The sequence below is a fragment of the Phyllobates terribilis genome, unplaced genomic scaffold (genome assembly GCF_046119375.1).
Source record: "Phyllobates terribilis strain yellow unplaced genomic scaffold, ASM4611937v1 Scaffold_207__1_contigs__length_3498100, whole genome shotgun sequence".
Classification (NCBI taxonomy): Eukaryota; Metazoa; Chordata; class Amphibia; order Anura; family Dendrobatidae; genus Phyllobates; species Phyllobates terribilis.
Window position 1 is genome coordinate 346,586 of NW_027362967.1, and position 21,427 is coordinate 368,012.

General features: G+C 43.1%; 1 protein-coding gene across 2 annotated transcripts; it reads left to right on the forward strand.

Moving 5' to 3' along the window:
- Positions 1–617: 617 nt before the first annotated feature.
- Positions 618–20,416, forward strand: LOC141213669 (gastrula zinc finger protein XlCGF66.1-like). 2 transcript variants are annotated; one of them, XM_073665267.1, is made up of 7 exons: positions 618–699; positions 10,219–10,368; positions 10,498–10,599; positions 10,683–10,805; positions 10,889–10,977; positions 11,170–11,260; positions 19,590–20,416. In XM_073665267.1, exons 2-6 carry the CDS (start codon positions 10,291–10,293, stop codon positions 11,180–11,182), a joined length of 405 nt encoding a protein of 134 aa, XP_073521368.1. In that variant the 5' UTR covers positions 618–699; positions 10,219–10,290; the 3' UTR covers positions 11,183–11,260; positions 19,590–20,416. The 2 variants fall into 2 exon arrangements, with proteins under 2 accessions (XP_073521368.1, XP_073521367.1); XM_073665266.1 differs by lacking the exon at positions 19,590–20,416 and adding an exon at positions 14,039–14,168.
- The last annotated feature ends 1,011 nt before the right edge of the window (positions 20,417–21,427 follow it).

Genomic DNA, 21,427 nt, shown 5'->3' on the forward strand with positions numbered 1-21,427 from the left:
TCGTACACGCGCGGCTCTGCTCCGTACACCTCGTACACACGCGGCTCTGCTCCATACACCTCGTACACACACGGCTCTGCTCCGTACACCTCGTACACACGCGGCTCTGCTCCGTACACCTCGTACACACGCGGCTCTGCTCCGTACACCTCGTACACGCGCGGCCCCGCTCCATACACCTCGTACACACACGTCTCCGCTCCGTACACCTCGTACACGCGCAGCTCTGCTCCGTACACCTCATACACGCGCGGCTCTGCTCCGTACACTTTGTACACGCGCGGCTCTGCTCCGTACACCTCGTAAACGCGCGGCTCCGCTCCGTACACCTCGTACACACCCGGCTCCGCTCCGTACACCTCGTACACGCGCGGCTCCGCTCCGTACACCTCGTACACGCGCGGCTCTGCTCCGTACACCTCGTACACGCGCGGCTCTGCTCCGTACACCTCGTACACACGCGGCTCTGCTCCGTACACCTCGTACACACGCGGCTCTGCTACATCCACACTGTAAACCCCTCCTGACCCCACACATAAACTTCAGCTCATCCAGCACCATGACAACCAGCACAGCAGAGTCCTGCATCCACTGAGGCCCCTGATCATGTGACCCCTGACTCCTCCCCTCCTGTGACCTCATCACAGCTCCTGTGCGCACACAACAGCCATATATGTGGTGGCGGCTCTGCAGGTGGAGGTATGTGGAGACCCCATTACTGGGCGCAAGGGGCATTAACCCCTTCAGCACGGAGGCTCTTTGGGGGTCTTGTGTTGAACCTTTATAAGAATCATAAGGTTTCTGTTCTGTTTCCTGTAATAGATACATATGACCCAACTATGGAGACAGGAAGGGAGGAAACGTATTGTTCTCAGAGTACAGGACCCCCACAGTGTAATGCCCCCATTATGCCCCTTATGCAGGATGTATGATGCACCCACACAGTGTAATGCCCCCATTATACCCCTTATACAGGATGTATGATGCCCCCCACAGTGTAATGCCCCTTATGCAGGATGTATGATGCCCCCACAGTGTAATGCCCCCATTATGCCCCTTATGCAGGATGTATGATGTCCCCACACAGTGTAATGCTCCCATTATGCCCCTTATGCAGTATGTATGATGCCCCCCACAGTGTAATGCCCCCATTATACCCCTTATACAGGATGGATGATGCCCCCCACAGTGTAATGCCCCCATTATGCCCCTTATGCAGGATGTATGATGCCCCCATTATGCAGGATGTATGATGCCCCCCACACAGTGTAATGCCCCCATTATGCCCCTTATGCAGCATGTATGATGTCCCCACACAGTGTAATGCCCCCATTATGCCCCTTATGCAGGTTGTATGATGCCCCCACACAGTGTAATGCCCCCATTATGCCCCTTATGCAGTATGTATGATGTCCCCACACAGTGTAATGCCCCCATTATGCCCCTTATACAGTGTGTATGATGCCCCCCACACAGTGTAATGCCCCTTATGCAGTATGTGTGATGCCCCCCACACAGTGTAATGCCCCTATTATGCCCCTTATGCAGTATGGGTGATGCCCCCCGCACAGTGTAATGCCCCCATTATGCCCCTTATGCAGTATGTATGATGCCCCCCACACAGTATAATGCCCCCATTATGCCCCTTATGCAGTGTGTATGATAATAATAATAATAATAATAATAGTTTATTTTTATAGCGCCAACATATTCCGCAGCACTTTACAAATTTTAGGGGGGACTTATACAGACAATACAGAATAAGCATATCTCATATCGAACGGAGTGAGGGCCCTGCTCGCGAGCTTACAGTCTATGAGGAAGTGGGGGAGACACAAAAGGTAAAAAGTACATATATTGTATAATGCAGCCTTGATATACTGAATAGGATGCCCCTACAGTACCGCCTGAGGTCCTGCAGTTGGAATAATCCCTCTGGAGTTGGTTTTCCCTTTGCCTGCTCCCCTCCATGTATACCCTCGAGCATGTATACATGCATGTATGGGAGCAGCCGGCCTTACTAGATATCGAGGCTTTGTACAGTAATATTCGGCTTGAGGATGGTATCAGAGGAGTAAGACGTTTCTTTAAATCGAGATCAATACAGTGCAGCAGACATAATGACTTCATGGAGGATCTTCTAAAATTAATTCTTACTTGTAACTACTTTCTTATTGACAGGCAGTACTTCCTCCAGCTCAGGAGTACTGCGATGGGGAGCCCCTGTGCCCCCTCATATGCTAACTTATCCCTGGACTGGTGGGAGGAAACCACAATATTCTGAGATGATTATAAGTGGTGGCATCCATATACTGGGGTATGGTAGAAATATATTGACTACATTTTTATCATCTGGTCGGGGACGAGTGAACAATCTTTTTAATTTGTCGGGGAACTCAACATCAATAGAGTGGGCCTTAGATTTACATCTGAATTTAATTATAATAATAATTTTTATTTTTATAGCGCCAACATATTCTACAGCACTTTACAATTTTAGGGGGGACTTATACAGACAATACAGACTTTACAGAATAAGCTTAACTCAGATGTTAAAAGGAGTAAGGGTCGCAAGCTTACAGTCTATAAGGAAATAGGGGAGACACAAAGGTAAAATGTACATATATTCTATAATACATAGGGTAAGTACATAACACTACATGAACTGGTCGCCAGCCAGTATGTGTACAGTACAGACAGAGGCTAATCACTGCATGGATTGTATGAGTATGATTTTGAAGAAAATTTTAATATAGGCCAAACTGGGACAGTTAGATAAGTGTGTTGAGGTGATAGGCCAGTCTAAAGAAATGGGTTTTTATGGCACGCTTAAAACTGTGGGTATTGGGAATTAATCGAATTGTCTTGGGTAGTGCATTCCAAAGAGTTGGTGATGTATGCGAGAAATCTTGGAGACGGGAGTGGGAGGTTCAGATTATGGAGGGTTTTAGTTTTAAGTCATTGGCAGAATGGAGGGCACGGGAAAGGTGGTAGACTGAGATGAGGGAGGAGATGTAGGGCGGTGCTGAATCGTGGAGCGCTTTGTGGGTGAGAGTGATACGTTTATATTGAACTCTGTATTGGATGGGCAACCAGTGCAATGACTGGCACAGGGAAGAGGCATCGGTGTATCTGTTGGTGAGGAATATGATCCTGGCTGCTGCGATCAGGATGGATTGGAGAGGGGAAAGTTTAGAAAGAGGGAGACCGATTAGTATAGAGTTGCAATAGTCTAGACGAGAATGAATAAGAGCTACAGTAAGAATTTTTGCCGAGTCAAAGGTAAGAAAATTTCTGATTCTAGAGATGTTTTTGAGGTGTAGATGACACGAACGAGCGAGTGATTTGATGTGAGGAGTGAAGGAAAGATCTGAATCGAGTATGACCCCAAGACCAACAAGTGGGCTTGTTGCTGGTTGCTGGGGAGTAATGGTGGAGCCACAAACTGAAGTGGCAATATTGGGCACAGGTAGGTTAGTGGAGGGAGGAAATACGAGTAGTTCAATTTTTGACAGATTCAGTTTTAAATAGAGGGAGGACATAGTGTTCGAGACGGCGGAAAGATAATCACTGGTATTGTGTAATAATGCAGGGGTGTTGTTTGGAGAAGAGGTGTATAATTGGGTGTCATCAGCTTAGAGATGGTACTGAAAACCGAATCTGCTGATTGTTTGTCCAATAGAAGCGGTATATAAGGAAAAAAGAAGGGGGCCTAGGACTGATCCTTGAGGAACCCCGACAATAAGGGGAAGGTGAGAGGAAGAGGAGCCAGCAAAAGATACAGTGAAGGAGCGGTCAAAGAGGTAGATCCACAGTGTCGAATGCTGCAGAGAGATCCAGGAGAATCAGCAGGGAGTAGTGACCATTAGATTTTGCTGTTAGTAGATCATTAGAGACTTTAGTGAGTGCTGTTTCAGTAGAATGTAAAGGGTCAAGAAGGGAGTTATCTGAGAAATAGAGTATTAGACAGGAGTAGACCAGGCGTTCCAAGAGTTTAGAGATAAAAGGAAGATTGGAAGCAGGTCTGTAGTTGGCCATGCAGTTCTGGTCGAGGGATGGTTTTTTAAGTAATGGATGTATGTTGGCGTGTTTAAAAAAGGAGGGGAAAATACCAGATGAGAGGTAGAGGTTGAATATTTTAGTTAGGTGAGTGGTGACAGCTGGAGAAAGGGACTGAAGGAGATGTGAGGGAATAGGGTCACTGGTGCAGGTGGTACAGCTAGCGGAAGCAAGGAGCCTTGTCACTTCCTCCATGACTGGTTCAAAATCAGAAAATGAGCAAGATGCAGTGTGGGAGGGGGGAGCATGCATAACATTTGGGGATTGGGAGAAAATTTCCTGTCTGATATGGTCAATTTTTTCTTTGAAATAATTGGCCAGATCGTAAGCGCTGAGGTCGGTGGTCGGGCCTTGAGCTGTTTGATTAAGGAGAGAATGAAAAATGTCAAACAGGTGTTTTGGCTTATTGGGCCGTGAGATGATGAGGTTGTTAAAGTAGGATTGTTTGGAGAGGTGAAGGGCGGAGTTATAGGTTTTAAGCATGAATTTATAATGGAGCAAATCTTCGGCCAGATTAGATTTTCTCCACAGCCGTTCAGCGCACCTGGAGCACCGCTGGAGAAGACATGTTTACAGCGTGTGCCAGGATTGTCGACGTCTGTGCCGAGTTGTACTCTGTGTAGGAGGTGCAGCGTGCGGCTTCATCCAGGGCGCATAGCAATATTTCGTTATAATGCTTCAGTGCAGAGTCAGGACATGAGAGGGAGGAGATTGGGACCAATGATGTTTGCAACGTTTTCATAAATTTCTAGGTGTTAATGGATTGTATATTTCTATAGGTGAGGAAAGTGGGGGTGTCTTGAGCAGGGTGACTGTTCTTGACAGAGAATGAAAGAAGGTTGTGATCAGAGATCGGTAGAGGAGCGTTAGTAAAGTCATGTATTAAACAGAGCCGAGCGAAGATCAGGTCAAGAGTATTTCCATTTTCATGTGTAGGAGAATTAGTAAGCTGTGAAAGGCCGAAGGAGGAAGTTAGCGATAAAAGATGAGTGGCAGATGGGGAGATGGAATCGCCAATTGGGATGTTAAAGTCTCCCATGATGAGGGTGGGGATGTCATAGCATAGAAAGTTTGGAAGCCCAGTGGCAAAATGATCCACAAACTGATGGGAGGGGACGGGAGGGCGATAGACAACCGCCACTCGCAGGGAGAAGGGCCGGTAGAGTCTCACTCTGTGGGCCTCAAAAGAAGGGAAGATAAGTGAGGGTGATGGGGGGATAACCTGAAAAGTACATTTTGTTTAAAGGAGCAGACCAACACCAATTATTACCAGTTGCCGTTCCTGTATGTACTGATCAAGAAAGATTGAAATGGGACCCTAGGGACACTCATCTACCATAAACTTTCAAGCACTAATAAACTATTGAAGTGTGATAACCACCACCCCCATCCCCATACAAAGAGGAAAACCCAAGGGCCAATTTTTACGGTTGAGAAGGTACTGCTGGAATGTCACAGATTTTAATATACAGGCAATAGACCTGAACACCAGATTAAGGGATAAAGGGTACTCATGGTACATTTTCGATTCCGCATCATGGGAAAATGGGAGAGAGAGACACTCCTCCATACCAATCCAAGAGACCAAGAAGAAGATTGGACTACACGAGTAAGAAAAACTTATAACAATCAGAGTGACTGTATCTTTCATATCCTCAGAAAACACTGGGATATACTTATGGTCGACCCGGACCTGAGGGTGCTGTGGAATCTACTCCCACAATAACTTTCAGAAAGGGTTGGTCAATTAGGGACCATGCACAGTTTCTATAAAAAACCTGCACCCAAGGGGACTTGGCTAGATAGAAGAATCTGCGGTTTCTTTAGATCTGGAGAATGTTGTACATGTAATTGGATGAGACCATGTAAATCTTTCTCAAGTTCCTCCATGGTTAAAATCTTTTTCCAGTGGGATTATTCCAGCTGTAAAACCTCAGGACTAGTATATATGGCCACATGCACCTGCCCCCTAGAATATGTAGACAACATCAGAGGGTGTCTAGGAGGAGAGCAGGGGAGCATTTGGGCGATATACGCCATGGTTGGGAGATCCCATTAGTGAGACACATGAACAGTGCACATCGAGGTGAACCCGGAGACCTCTCCTTTTGTATCATTGTGGTGGTTAAACCCAATGTGTGAGGAGGTGATCACAATAGATGTATCCTCTGAAAGGAAAGTGAGTGGATTGTTAGACTGGATTCACGAGCCCCTAAGGGACTCAATGAGCAAATTTCCTATGCCTGTTTTGTGTGAATACAGCCCCATTCTGGATTATATTTTTGGATTTTATGCTCTACCCATTGCTAGTCAGTTCCCTGTGAATGGGGTTCACATATTGTTGTACTTCACCGAGACATCTTTGCTTCTATATCAGAATTATTACTTATCAATTATATTCCACTTATACTATTTCGTCATTAACAAGTGTGGTGATCCCTGTGTATCTCTAATTGTGCAATAGAGGTCAAATTTGACCATTTAGGAATATACTGTGGGCCACCATCCCATAATTTTTGTAGTGATAAAGTAGATCTACATGCCTATTACATGATGGGAGGATGTGCAGTACTTGTTTTTAGTCTCCCATGATGCTGATCTCAGAGATAGGATTTTTCTATGTTGGTGGTATGCAATCCAATACCATATGCTATCCGGCGTGGAACGCATGCTTCCGGACATGCGCATGCGCAGATAGGAGACCGTGATGCCCAGCGGCGTGGAACGCACATGTCCGGGCACGTTTGAGCTTTCTGCTGCCCGTTGTTTTGTGCTGGATTGTGGGGCGTTCTTGAGAATTTATTTTTGTTCCATCTGTCTTTAGTTGATCCCACTGATGCATCAGATAAGTCCTCAGAGAATTATAATTAGAGGAACCCATGGACACATTAGGATTTGTGAAGCTGACCTCCGCTCTCCTCTATTTCCTTTGAATTTATTGTGTGACCTGTATTTCAGAACAGTAGTTCCTGGTTTGTTTTGTTTCCATGTGTAAATTGAATTTGACTCGTAGTCTTTGATATCTCTCTCAATCTTAGTTTTTTTGATGTCTGAGATAGTATCCTCCAGACTTTGTAAATTCTTTTGCATATTTTGTTTGAGTTTTGGATCCAAAAAGGCTTCTACACCAGGCGGAATAAGCTAGAAACAAATATCAAACGCAATGTAACTTGGTTATCCTATAAGGGTTTTTTTAAATGTGGCCATAAACCCTGTAAAGCATGCAACTATGTTAATAAAACCGACACATTTGAAGAAAACCTAACGGTACAGCAATTTTCAATACACAATTTCATCAATTGTAACACTATAGGGGGTCATTTATTTAATAGAGTATATAGAGAGTTAGCTACAATACGTGGAATGCACATGAGGTCCGCTAAAAAATGTATTAGAAGACATTAATCTATTAAGATATTTGGCAGTCGGCACCACACAATCTAAATCACTGAAATATGATACGGGGGGCAATGGTAACTGTGCAACAAAGCACATAAAGAAGTAGGTAGAGAAAAGCTTGCACAGTGAGATAATGCACATCCAAAAATAATAATAATTACTACAAATAATAAATACTATGGCAACTTTATTTCATGTAGGGACACACAAGTGGTTAAAAAACATACGACCCCTGACGAAGCTACTGTAGTAGCGATACATGTAGGGCATAGATACCTACGGAGGGAGTCCACTGTAGAGAGATAAACCCTACGCGTATCGCTACTACAGTAGCTTCGTCAGGGGCTGTATTTCTCTTGCTGATCAAAAAGGTCATAGTATTTGTATAACCCTGAATGCTGAATTCTATTCGTTTGGAAACAATCATGTTTACTGTGCTAATGACAAATTGTACTAAGTCAGCTGAAAGTTTATTTACAACAGCCCCTGTGATACCAACTATGTAAATAGATTAGCTCAAACAATGATAAGTGATCCCAGCACCTTTACCTCTTTTACCTGGGCTTTATGACCTCACATAGATGGAAATATAAACAGGGATGTCTGTAGTGCTGTAGACGGAATGAAATTTGGGACAGAGAATCACGGAACATCAGAAGGACTTTGGAAGGAGAATGGGAGACATCCTTCAGCAAAGTAGATGGATTGCATGGCATCTAAAGAGACACAGATTTGTATTCTACATGATTCTAGTCTAAGGGTATCAGCCCTCACTGGAAAGTTTCAGATCTGCTCCATTAACCATCAGAGAGACCATGGATACTTTTGGGAAGTCCAGGAGAGGACGAAAAAGTCACTTGGCCCCATGGATATGCTGTTTTGGTGTTACTGGGAGGGACCCACCGGTCACCTAGAACCCATGGAGACATTTGGAGTTGCCAGGAGGGACCCACCGGTCATCTGGTCCCATGGAAACTCTCGGAGAGGCCAGGATGGGACCATCGGGTCTCCTGGTCTTCTACCTCGCTGCCTTCTCTCTGTGGGGGCCTACCAGAAGCGGAGGGCCACTGGTTGAGGTAGTCAGTCCTGGAAGTCTCCAAAGTTGCAGCTGTTCTATCCCAGGCGGGCAGAGAAGGAAGGGTGAGACTATGTAATGTTGTACCATCTTGGGTATTTGCTGGGACTGTTCTGTATGTTTAATGTCCGCTTTGTGGTTCAATAAAGTATTGCCACGCTGTTTTACCCTCACCCTGTGTTGTTTGAGTAGCGTTACGCCCACAGAAGACCCCGGGTCTTCACAGTCCCTGACCAGAGCGGCTCATGCTGTATTCTTCAGACAAGGTGCATTAAATAAACAGTGAGCTGACCTCCCTCTCCATTTTCTCATTATATGCATGTTTTCCTTATAGTGACAAATATTTATTTTTGCTAAAACTGTGATATTTTCACTTGAAACTTTTTTTAGACCTTTTTTATAAACTTTTTAAAATAACTCTCATTAGTGAGATCATACAACACAGAAGCCTTTGATTGCTCAGGTGATGCACTGTACTACTGTAGTGCCGTGTATTATCACTGCCTGTCAGTGTAATACTAACTGCCCCATACACAGGAGATAAGTGTTGGCTGAATGATCATTTGGCAGACGGCTATCTCTCCAGACTCCCCCATACACAAATATTCCAGCTTTCCTGTGGTTTGTATGACTGACTGCATCTGTAGGGAGGTCCCCAAATACATTATATAGTCGACCAAAATCAGTGCTTCCATGTAACTTTAGTCTAATGTTTATGGAGGCGTTAAAAAGTAAGTTATGGAACTCTGCCTCTGGCCCGGCCTAATAGACTTTTGTACATTACAGGCCCAGTACTTTGGGGAGGAGGGCATTCAGCCGAACTCTGTCACACCTTCTTAGATGCCATGTTTGCTTTTTGCAGGAGCAAGTGGTTAAACTGCCAGGGATTTTATTGCTGCCACACCTGTGCCATCCCTGAGGTGTACATCTATGTTTTGGTGCCCAAAAGAGTTCATAACATGTTAAAAAATTACAAAATGTGTCTTCTGCTTTTTGCATGTTTTTTCTTTTTACAAGAATTGTTGGTGCAAATTTTCTTTTGAAACATTTTAATATCTGCTTTTTTCTGTTTTTTTTCTTGTAATATAGGAAAGCCTAAGGCTAGAAATAAAACCCATAATACACTGTACATGTAGACTTTAGTATCAAATAATTTCTGTCTGCGGCATTTGTGCAAACAAAACAGCTTTTATAAAAGCCTCAAACTTCTGTGTGTGAATCAGACCTGAGATCTAACTTGATAGAAGATTACAGTTCGGGGAAGACGGGAAACATTCATACAGACGGCCAGTGGTGATGTAGTCAGTGACGGACTGTCTCCAAATATGGTTTTAGATCCGTAGTAGAAGATGTTGCCTCATCATGAAGTAGTTATTTCTCATATCACGTGAAATAAATATCTCCTGCAGTATTGCCAATGCCAATTCCAGTGACCCAAAATGAGACGAGAATTAGCGTTATGGAAGGTGAGTCTATGAGAAACGTATTCAGCTGCAGACTTCGAGGAAGAAATTGCTTGTTGTCTGTGGCCTAAAATATGTAGGTTTTATTACTAGATGTAAAGAAAAAACTAAAAACTGTAAAATAATAAATCTCCTCATATGTTTCCCTTATTATCTCCAGTAATTGTATTATTACACAGAATTCTTTATGATGTTACATCGGGTCATCTTCTTCTCCTTCAGGTCTCTACAATACCGGATCCTCTCAGTGAAGATCGTCTATATAAGAACATTTTCCTGATTTACCTATCAAAGATGGATATGGACAGGGACAAGATGGCGGAGAGTATATTACACCTCACCCTAGAGATCCTCTTCCGGCTTACTGGAGAGGTGAGAGATTCTGATGACCTCACATTACATCATTCTTATCTATGGGAATAACAGATGGACAGAACTGGAGAGGTGAGGACTCTGGAAATGTCTGTAGTGAGATTTATTAATGTGTCTCTCCATAACCAGAGATTAATCACGGGGCCTCCACCTCACCCCCTGATACATGAGGACATCAATGACCAGATCCTAGAACTCGCCTACAAGATGATTGAGCTGCTGACTGGAGAGGTGACACTGCTGGGAATGCTGGGAAATTATACAGTAACACTGTAAAGGGATCGGGGAGATGACGGTATCATTGTATGTGTCAGGTTCCTATAAGGTGTCAGGATGTCGCTGTCTATTTCTCCATGGAGGAGTGGGAGTATTTAGAAGGACACAAAGATCTGTACAAGGACATCATGATGGAGTTCCCCAGCCCCTCACATCACCAGGTAATAGACAGGACTAAATACACACGGCCTATAATAATCTGTATGTAAAGAATGAATTCAGTCCCTGTATGTGTTTCCTCCAGATCCATCCAGTAAGAGGACAACACCAGAGAGATGTCCCCGTCCTCTTCTTCCACAGGACTGTAAACAAGAAGATCACAATGTTTCTCAGGTAGAGAGAAGATGTCATGAGATCTTCCCTATGATGTGTAGACGGCTGTAAAAGTCATGTCTTCAGTCTTGTTTTATCCACCATTATTATGTTTTATACTTGTGTAATGAGAACGGTGGAGATGGCAGGATTAGAGCTGATCATACATGTGACTTCTCCATCTGTCTGTGACTTTTATAATATTTGTTTCAGGGTGAAGATCTGACCCATATTAATACTATAGAGGCATATGTGAGGGGTGATGAGCGGTGTAAGGAGGAGATTCCTATATATGACTACCCAGGTGAGTAGTAACCATGAAATGTTGAGAAGTCTCAGATTTTTCTCAGTAATAGTGCTGGAGAACGCAGCACTAATGGACCAGGGTGCACGAGTAGGGTCCAAACCACATATAATATAAGAGAAACCTCGGCACTCAGGTAATGAATTTTAGCAAAAGCAATTTTAATTGCAGCCCACAGCAGAAAAAAAACAACTCACGTTTCGGTCTATACGACCTTCATCAGTGTACCACTTGTTGGGAATGACAATAGGAAAGGAGGGTGAGGACGCAGTGTCTCAGGCACGTGATCCCTTAGGGCCAGAAGACAGGGAGAATGGGCTAAGGGATCACGTGCCTGAGACACTGCATCCTCTACCCTGGTGAGTAGTGACCACTAAATTCTGAGAAGTAACAGTTATTCTCAGTCACCGGCTGTGGCTGCTTTATCAGTTGTGTAGTCTGGCCGTATCACAATCGTGTGATCACCATTTTGCCGCTAGACCACAACATTCTCCTCCCTTCGAAAATATTCAATTTACTTTGTGTAATTGTGAAAGACCTTTTCTATAGAAATTACAACCTGGAGGATCCACCTACCCCCTGGGATTAGTAGACGCTGACTGTTACCTGCCCAGATCTGTAAACTACAAAGCCAAATGACAGCGTACGTAGAAAGTGCTGACAAGTGAGAAAATCACTTGAAGAAAAATATTCTGATGAGCCTGTAAGAGAAAGCGGAGGGTAATGATGCTGTTGGCTTCCTAGATCCCTGATATCTTATTGGATGAATCTACCTTCTCTCCCTTCTGTGCTGCTGAATGTTCTCATATGGTCCCTACAAGACCAGGTCCAGTCTTTCTGGCCAAAGTTTGCTTTTTTGATCGATAACATTAAATGTACAGTGAGGGACAAGTGTGAATTTCTGTACAATAACAGCAGAGTTTCCCTTTATACTTTTCAGTTTCTTTTTAAACCAACTAACTTCAAACAGGATCTTGATAAACTGCATAAATAACATTACACCTGTGCCATGATATATCTAAGCTGTGCGTGGCTGATGGCAGTAATATACATCTATTCACGCCTGCAGGAGATGTGGTGGCATGGCTCGAGCCCTGGTTTCATGGAATCACTCCACGTCATAAATTCCATTATGCTTTCAATCCTAAAGAATTCAGATTCCAGCACAATCTCTCTTGAAATGGGGGCACTAATACTTTCTCTACTCTTCTGGTCAGGACTCATCATACCTCCAATGGTCCACCATAAATGAGTGCATCTCCAGTTTAGTGTTGGAGTTCTCCCTTCATACATACGTTGTTGTTGGGGATGTAACATGTTTATATATTCTTTCTTTTTTTTACAAGTTCATTCTGTATGATAGTCTGATTGTGGTGGGATCGGCCGGCCTCACTTATGTGAGTCTGTAACCCCCTTGTCGTCTTTCAAAAAGATCTCCTTTGCCTCTTCCAAATGCCAGAGATCTAAATTTAAGACCCCTCAGCTCTGCAGTATTGTAAAAAACTTCACTTTAAATGTCTAATATTTCTTCTTGACACTCATGTGATAGAAAATATTGTCCCTTACGATAGTTTAGATTGCCAAGAGCCACCGAGCCCCAGACTCTAATTACCCCAGAGAGGTTTCTCCACTAGTTACTCATTTTTCTCTGAAGACTGTTGAGTTTGGTCATTTCAGTAGATGTGTTGTTGTCTATACTCACAGTTTTTGACTTCAGTAATACTCTGATTTAACCCCTTCCCACAGACAGTTTTTTGTTCCTAATCAGGCCCCATTTTTCAAATCTGACGTGTGTCACTTTATGTGGTGATAATTTTGTAATTCTTCACAAAGGATAATAGGAAACAAATGGACCTTACAAATTATTTTCCAACTTCTCTTGAATCTGACAATCCCCTATATACGGGTTGTACACTACTGTCTGGGCACATGGCAGGTTAAGAAGGGAAGGAGCGCCATTTAGCTATTAGGAATGCAGATTTTCCTGGAAAAATCGCAGACACAATGTATTGGGGGCACTGTATTGGGGGTAATGGTCACCTGGCAGCTCAAAAGATGGCCACCACAAACAGGCTTGTCACTATCTACTCCATTTACACATTTCACAAATTACTTTGCTCATCACCCTTTAACCCCTCTATATGGATCTGGACTTACACAGAGACCCCTAGGCTTGGGCCACGGTGTTACCTGCTAGTCTGTGGAGTGAGATGGGTAGAAGAATAGTCAGGTAGCCGGATCACAACCAGGAGGGCAGAGAAAGTACAAGATCAGAAGACACAAGAGTAGTCAGTAAACGGGCCGAGGTCACAACAGGGAACCAATACACAAGCCGGGATCTGAGCACAGAGGACTGAACCAGAGGAGAACAAGGCTGGATCTGGCAGCTTCCGGCAATATGCTTCCAGCTTTAGTAGGGTGCGGTGCTTTCCATATGGCTGAAGCAGGGAGCAGATTACTCCAGCTGGACAGCACACACACCCATACCGCCAGACTGGATGGTACTACTGGTCCCAGGTTACCTAATCTTGGTGGCTGGACAGAGCCTGCACCTTTTACTCCATATTTGGGAGGCAGAATGAACAAACAGTTGATCACCACGCTCCACTGGTTCATCCTATGAGGTTTTCTATTAGATGGTCATTGTCCTGGTGAATGAGTGAATTTTTTTTTTATAGAACCTGCCTTTATTTATGGACAGTTTAAGTAGAAATGTTCAAAAATATAAAATTCAAGGCTTTTTTATTAAAAAATAATAATTGGGTTCATTCTTGGCAGATATATGTACCAGGAGATCAGAGGGACAGGAGACATCTTCAATTTTCAAATCAGATAATTTTCAGATCCCACAGGATACAATTGAAGTGAATGCCATTACTCCAGATCTACCATCATCCCTTCACAGCAAAGATCTGTCATCTGGTCCTATGAAACAGGTCCTGTCTTCTGATTCATTACCGATTACTAATGAAAATCAAAGTCACAAAATAAGCATTAAAAAACAAACTGCTCCTAATGCAAAGAAGCCATTTTCACATTCAGAATATGGAAATAGTTTTCCTCTCAAAAAGTCTTTTCTTAAACATCAAAAAATTCACACCGCGAAGAATAGATTTTCTTGCTCCAAGTGTGGGAAATGTTTTAATCAGAAATCAAGTCTTGTTAGGCATGAGAGAACTCACACAGGACAGAAACCATTTTCCTGTTCAGAATGTGGGAAATGTTTTACAGAGAAATCAACTCTTATCACACATCAGAGAACTCACACAGGGGAGAAGCCTTTTCCATGTTCCGAATGTGGAAAATGTTTTAACCAGAAATCTAGTTTTCTTAAGCACCAGAGAACTCACACAGGAGAGAAGCCTTTTTCATGTTCAGATTGTGGGAAATGTTTTGTTCTGAAATCATATCTTAATATACATCAGAGAACTCACACAGGGGAGAAGCCATTTTCATGTACAGAATGTGTGAAATATTTTACAGAGAAATCAACTCTTATTGCACATCAGAGAACTCACACAGGGGAGAAGCCATTTTCTTGTTCAGAATGTGGGAAGTGTTTTGCACAGAAATCAAATCTTATCAAGCATCACAAAACTCACACAGGGGAGAAGCCTTTTTCGTGTTCAGAATGTGGGAAATGTTTTGTACAGAAATCAAAGCTTATCACACATCAGAGAACTCACACAGGGGAGAAGCCATATTCATGTTCAGAATGTGGGAAATGTTTTGCAAAGAAATCAAAGCTTATCACACATCAGAGAACTCACACAGGGGAGAAGCTTTTTCCATGTTCAGAATGTGGAAAATGTTTTACAGAGAAATCAACTCTTATCAAACATCACAAAACTCACACAGGGTAGAAGCCATTTTCATTTTCAGAATGTGGGAAATGTTTTGCAAACAAATCAAAGCTTATCACACATCAGAAAACTCACACAGGGGAGAAGCCTTTTCCATGTTCAGAATAAGGAAAATGTTTTAACCAGAAATCTGATTTTGATAAGCACCAGAGAACCCACACAGGGGAGAAGCCTTTTTCATGTTCAGATTGTGGGAAATGTTTTGTACAGAAATCACATCTTAATAAACATCAGAGAATTCACACAGGGAAGAAGCCTTTTTCATGTTCAAAATGTGGGAAATGTTTTAACCAGAAAGCGCATCTTGATAACCACCGGAGAACCCACACAGGGGAGAATGCTGCAACTACACACAACTAGTCTCTGTACAGACAAGAAAGGCCCTAGCTGCACAACTAAAAACACCACCACAGACCTAACTCCTTAATAAGCCGTTGAGGAGTTTCTCATACCTCCTGAGGAACCAGAGGGGAGGCTGCAACACACTGTCAACAAGGGGAAAGAAAAGTATGAAGTAAAATACGAAAACCCTGAATGAGAAACAAAAACACATTCATATAGGGCAAAAAAGTCAAGCTAAGGAGAACAAAAAATAGAAGGAACAAGTATAATCTCTCAAAAACCTAACATTGTTAGAATGAAAAGATACTGGGAGGGAAAGCAAACTGACCGGGAGGATAGTTTCACCTTTGTGGTGAAACTTACAAAATTCATCCTCACCAACTGTATATGTAAAACCTGTCCATTTATAATGACCACGGACAAGATAAAGATTCCCAACTCACATCAGGACCACAAGATCCCAGGTGCTTTCAGCTTCATCACATGTAATGTACTTAATTATATGTACCAAATGGTCAACTGGGGGTCTGTACGTAGGGGAGACAGGGCAAAAACTTAGAACAAAGATGAATTCTCATCGCCACACAAAAAAAGACAGAATAGATCTACTTGTGGCCACTTATTTTTACGGCCACAACTGCTTCTCCCTTTCCAAAACTGAGATTTCTGCTTCACATCACTTGTCTCATCTATTGCATTATTCCTGTGCCATGTTGTGTATAAATATGTGACTCTTCAGATTTTGTGTTATACTATGTCTGATGAAGAGACCTGAGTAGTCTCGAAAGCTTACTGACTAATGGCTATCTGAAAAGATGGCATCAAAAACTGAGGACTCTCAAACTGTAATATTTGTCTCCATACAGCAATTTTAAGATCTCTCCACAGGTGTTCAATGGGATTTAGATCCAGACTCCTTGCTGGTCAGAACTCTCCAGCACTTTGATTTCATCCATTTTCTGGGTGCTTCTTGAAGTATGTTTGGGGTTATTGTCATGCTGGAAGACCCATGACCTAGGACGCAAACCCAGCTTTCTTGAGCCAATAGAAAAGGGGGGGGTGTAGTCTCTCGGCCAATGGGTGTGGGGAGGGCGTGGCATGACACATGGCAATCACTGCTACACCGCCACATCCATGGCAAACGCGTCATATGATCCATCATGCCGCAAGCACGTGGGGAACCACGTGACCGCGCGTCATGGAGCACAGATTGATACGGCCAGCGAGGACACCACAGAGAACAGTGAAGCATGAAGTATAACATGATTATATGAGATCATAGTATAAATGCATAATAAGATATAAGAACATATCTCTCAAAATATCGATCTATAAATGCGAAATATATCTAAATTATATATAAATTATATTCTATTATATATATAAAATATATAGAAATTATTAACTACTACCCAACCATGCTACACTGCTCAAAAAAATAAAGGGAACACTTAACAGAATATAACTCCAAGTAAATCAAACTTCTGTGAAATCAAGCTGTCCATTTAGGAAGCAACACTGATTGACAATCAATTTCACATGCTGTTGTGCAAATGGAATAGACAATAGATGGAAATTATTGGCAATTATCAAGACCCCCTCAATAAAGGAGTGGTTCTGCAGGTGGGGACCACAGACCACATCTCAGTAGCAATGCTTTGTGGCTGATGTTTTTGTCACTTTTGAATGTTGGTTGTGCTTTTACACTCGTGGTAGCATGAGACGGACTCTGCAACCCACAGAAGTTGCTCAGGTAGTGCAGCTCATCCAGGATGGCACATCAATGCGAGCTGTGACAAGAAGGTTTGCTGTGTCTGTCAGCGTAGTGTCCAGAGGCTGGAGGCGCTATCAGGAGACAGGTAAGTACTCCAGGAGACGTGGAGGGGGCCGTAGAAAAGCAACAACCCAGCAGCAGGACCGCTACCTCCGTCTTTGTGCAAGGAGGAACAGTAAGAGCACTGCCAGAGCCCTGCAAAATGACCTCCAGCAGGCCAGAAAAGTGCATGTGTCTGCACAAACGGTTAGAAACCGACTCCATGAGGGTGGTATGAGGGCTCGACGTCCACAGATGGGGGTTGTGCTCACAGCCCAAGACCGTGCAGGACACTGTGCTCTTCACGGATGAAAGCAGGTTCACATTGAGCACATGTGACAGACGTGACAGAGTCTGGAGATGCCGTGGAGAGCGATCTGCTGCCTGCAGCATCCTTCAGTATGACCGGCTTGGCAGTGGGTCAGTAATGGTGTGGGGTGGCATTTCTTTGGAGGGCCGCACAGCCCTCCATGTGCTCGCCAGAGGTAGCCTGACTGCCATTAGGTACCGAGATGAGATCCTCAGACCCCTTGTGAGACCATATGCTGGTGCGGTTGGCTCTGGGTTCCTCCTAATACAAGACAATGCCAGACCTCATGTGGCTGGAGTGTGTCAGCAGTTCCTGCAAGATGAAGGCATTGAAGCTATGGACTGGCCCACCCATTCCCCAGACCTGAATCCCATTGAGCACATCTGGGACATCATGTCTCGCTCCATCCACCAACGTCACGTTGCACCACAGACTGTCCAGGAGTTGGCGGATGCTTTAGTCCAGGTTTGGGAGGAGATCCCAGAGGAGACCATCCGCACCCTCATCAGGGGCATGCCCAGGCATTGTAGGGAGGTAATACAGGGACGTGGAGGCCACACACAATACTGAGCCTCATTGTGACTTGTTTTAAGGACATTACATCAAAGTTGGATCAGCCTGTAGTATGTTTTTCCACTTTAATTTTGGGGATGACTCCAAATCCAGGCCTCCATTGGTTAATAAATTTGATTTCCATTGATGATTTTGTGTGATTTTGTTGTCAGCACATTCAGCTTTGTACAGAACAAAGTATTCAATGAGAATATTTCATTCATTCAGATATAGGATGGGTTATTTGAGTGCTTCCTTTAGTTTTCTGAGCAGTGTGTGTGTATATATGTGTATATATATATATATATATATATATATATATATATATACAGTGAAGGAAATAAGTATTTGATCCCTTGCTGTTTTCATAAGTTTTCCCACTGACAAAGACATGAACCGTCTATAATTTTAAGGGTAGATTAATTTTAACATTGAGAGAGAGAATATCCCCCAAAAATCAAGAAAATCACAGTGCCCCTGACGAAGCATCAGCAATACGGCGTTGGGGTGGTGTGAGGGGGCCGGGGTATGTTCTGAATACGTTTTCTCTTTTGATCCCTCTGGCTGTAGCCATTATGGGAAGGTGTCGCAGCCTTTATTTGAGTATTATCTCTTGATAACAAATATTCATTTCATATCTAAATTTAATACATGCATATTTATGTATATTAAAAAAAATTCTTTCCAAATCAGACAATGTGATTTTCAGGATTTGTTTTCTCATTTTGTCTCTGATAGTTGATCTCGACCTATGATGTCAATTACAGGCCGCTCTCATCTCTGTAAGTGGGAGAACTTGCACAATTGGGGGCTGACTAAATACTTTTTTTCCCCCACAGTATACATATAATATATATACATATATTATCCCACATGAATATTGCTCCTCTCATGTGTGTGTGAGTATATATTATTATATATATATATATATATATGTGTGCATATAAGACCGTGTGCTTTGCTGGAGGGGAAAGGACTTTTCTCTGAACAGAAGCTCAGTCTGGGCAAATCAGAAGCAGATTTACAATAGTTGTGTAAAGGTGGTGTATACAACTCGTAACACCAGTTCCCTTCTGTCCTATCAGCTGAGGTTACCAGGGTTCATCATAGCTCTTAGCCAGTGATGGGGGAAAATGGGAGAATACAATAGGCTGGTGATATCAGTCCCCCACATCGGGGGCTGGAGATGCCCCTCTTGGACTGGATTTAAAATCACAAGACACATGTGCTGTCTCTCTCTTACTCCATGGACACAATGACGACCATATCTGGTTGATACATTACAGACCAAAAGTTTGGACACACCTCATTTAAAGATTTTTCTGTATTTTCATGACTATGAAAATTGTACATTCACACTGAAGGCATCAAAACTATGAATTAACACATGTGGAATTATATACTTAACAAAAAAGTGTGAAACAACTGAAATTCTGTCTTATATTCTAGGTTCTTCAAAGTAGAATGGAAGGACCAAATGTATGACGATGTGAAAATGGGGGAAACCCAACAACTAGGGAAAATGAGAGAGGAGACCCCCTAGGCAGATCTTACAAGACCTTGACTCCCCTATCGTCCCTAATCACCAAGAAACTCCAAGAAGAAACTAGCCGACTGCTAGAACTCCAGGCCTGAACAGAGGAAAATAGTTCACCGGTGACTCTCTGGAGACACTGTGGGTTTTTAAATATCAAGCAAGGGTGTGTCAATTAGCAGCAGAAAGAGGAGAACACTGCTGGGTCCTAGCGAGAGAAGGATAGCACTACACTACAGGGATGAAAGAATCAAAAAGGTATCTGCAAAGCCAAGCACAGCAACCTTCTACAGCTGGAACCAGAACAACTGTCTGTCAAACCTGATACACCCGTGACACCCTCCCAGAGTGTTAGACATAATTATTCCAGCAGCCTTTACGCCCATCGCGGGGGTGGAATAATAACAAATGTGGGATTAGAGGCTTAGAATACATAGGGGCGTGATGGATTCTAAGTCTTTGTATGAAATAGAATAAAAATGATAACAAAGATGGACGGGCACATTGGGAGATGAGAGGAAATAGGATGGGGTGTATTGATAATTACTATTTCATCCTTATTACTACTAACACTGAATGACTGCGGAGGTTGGCACCCTAAGAAGTCCATAGTCTAAAGAAAAGACTTAGAATTCATCATGTCCCTTCGTATTCTAAACCTCTCTAATACCAGAGGAATATCGTTTCCTAAGTGGGGTCACTGTAGTGGGAGAGGGGGTCTGCTGTTTTGGCAGCTGCACAATATTCCAGACAAATCAGCAATCCAGAAACCATATACAGTGGATACGGAAAGTATTCAGACTCCTTTAAATTTTTCACTCTTTGTTTCATTGCAGCCATTTGGTAAATTCTAAAAAGTTCATTTTTTTTCTCATTAAAGTACACTCTGCACCCCATCTCGACTGAAAAAAACAGAAATGTAGACATTTTTGCAAATTTATTGAAAAAGAAAAACTGAAATATCGCATGGTCATAAGTATTCAGACCCTTTGCTCAGGCACTCATATTTAAGTGACATGCTGTCCATTTCCTTGTGATCCTCATTGAGATGGTTCTACTCCTTCATTGGAGTCCAGCTGTGTTTAATTAAACTGATAGGACGTGATTTGGAAAGGCACACACCTGTCTATATAAGACCTCACAGCTCACAGTGCATGTCAGACCAAATGAGAATCATGAGCACAAAGGAACTGCCCAAGGAGCTCAGAGACAGAAATGTGGCAAGGCACAGATCTGGCCAAGGTTACAAAAGAATGTCTGCATTACTTAAGGTTCCTAAGAGCAGAGTGGCCTCCATAATCCTTAAATGGAAGAAGTTTGAGACCACCAGAAGTCTTCCTAGACCTGGTCGTCCAGCCAAACTGAGCAATCGTGGGAGAAGAGCCTTGGTGAAAGAGGTAAAGAAGAACCCCAAGATCACTGTGGCTGAGCTCCAGAGATGCAGTAGGGAGATGAGAGAAAGTTCCACAAAGTCAACTATCACTGCAGCCCTCCACCAGTCGGGCCTTTATGGCAGAGTGGCCCAACGGAAGTCTCTTCTCAGTGCAAGACATATGAAAGCCTGCATAGAGTTTACTCAAAAGCACATGAAGGACTCCCAGACTATGAGAAATAAGATTCTCTGGTCTGATGAGACGAAGATAGAACTTTTTGGTGATAATTCTAAGCGGTATGTGTGGAGAAAACCAGGCACTGCTCATCACCTGCCCAATACAATCCCCACAGTGAAACATGGTGGTGGCAGCATCATGCT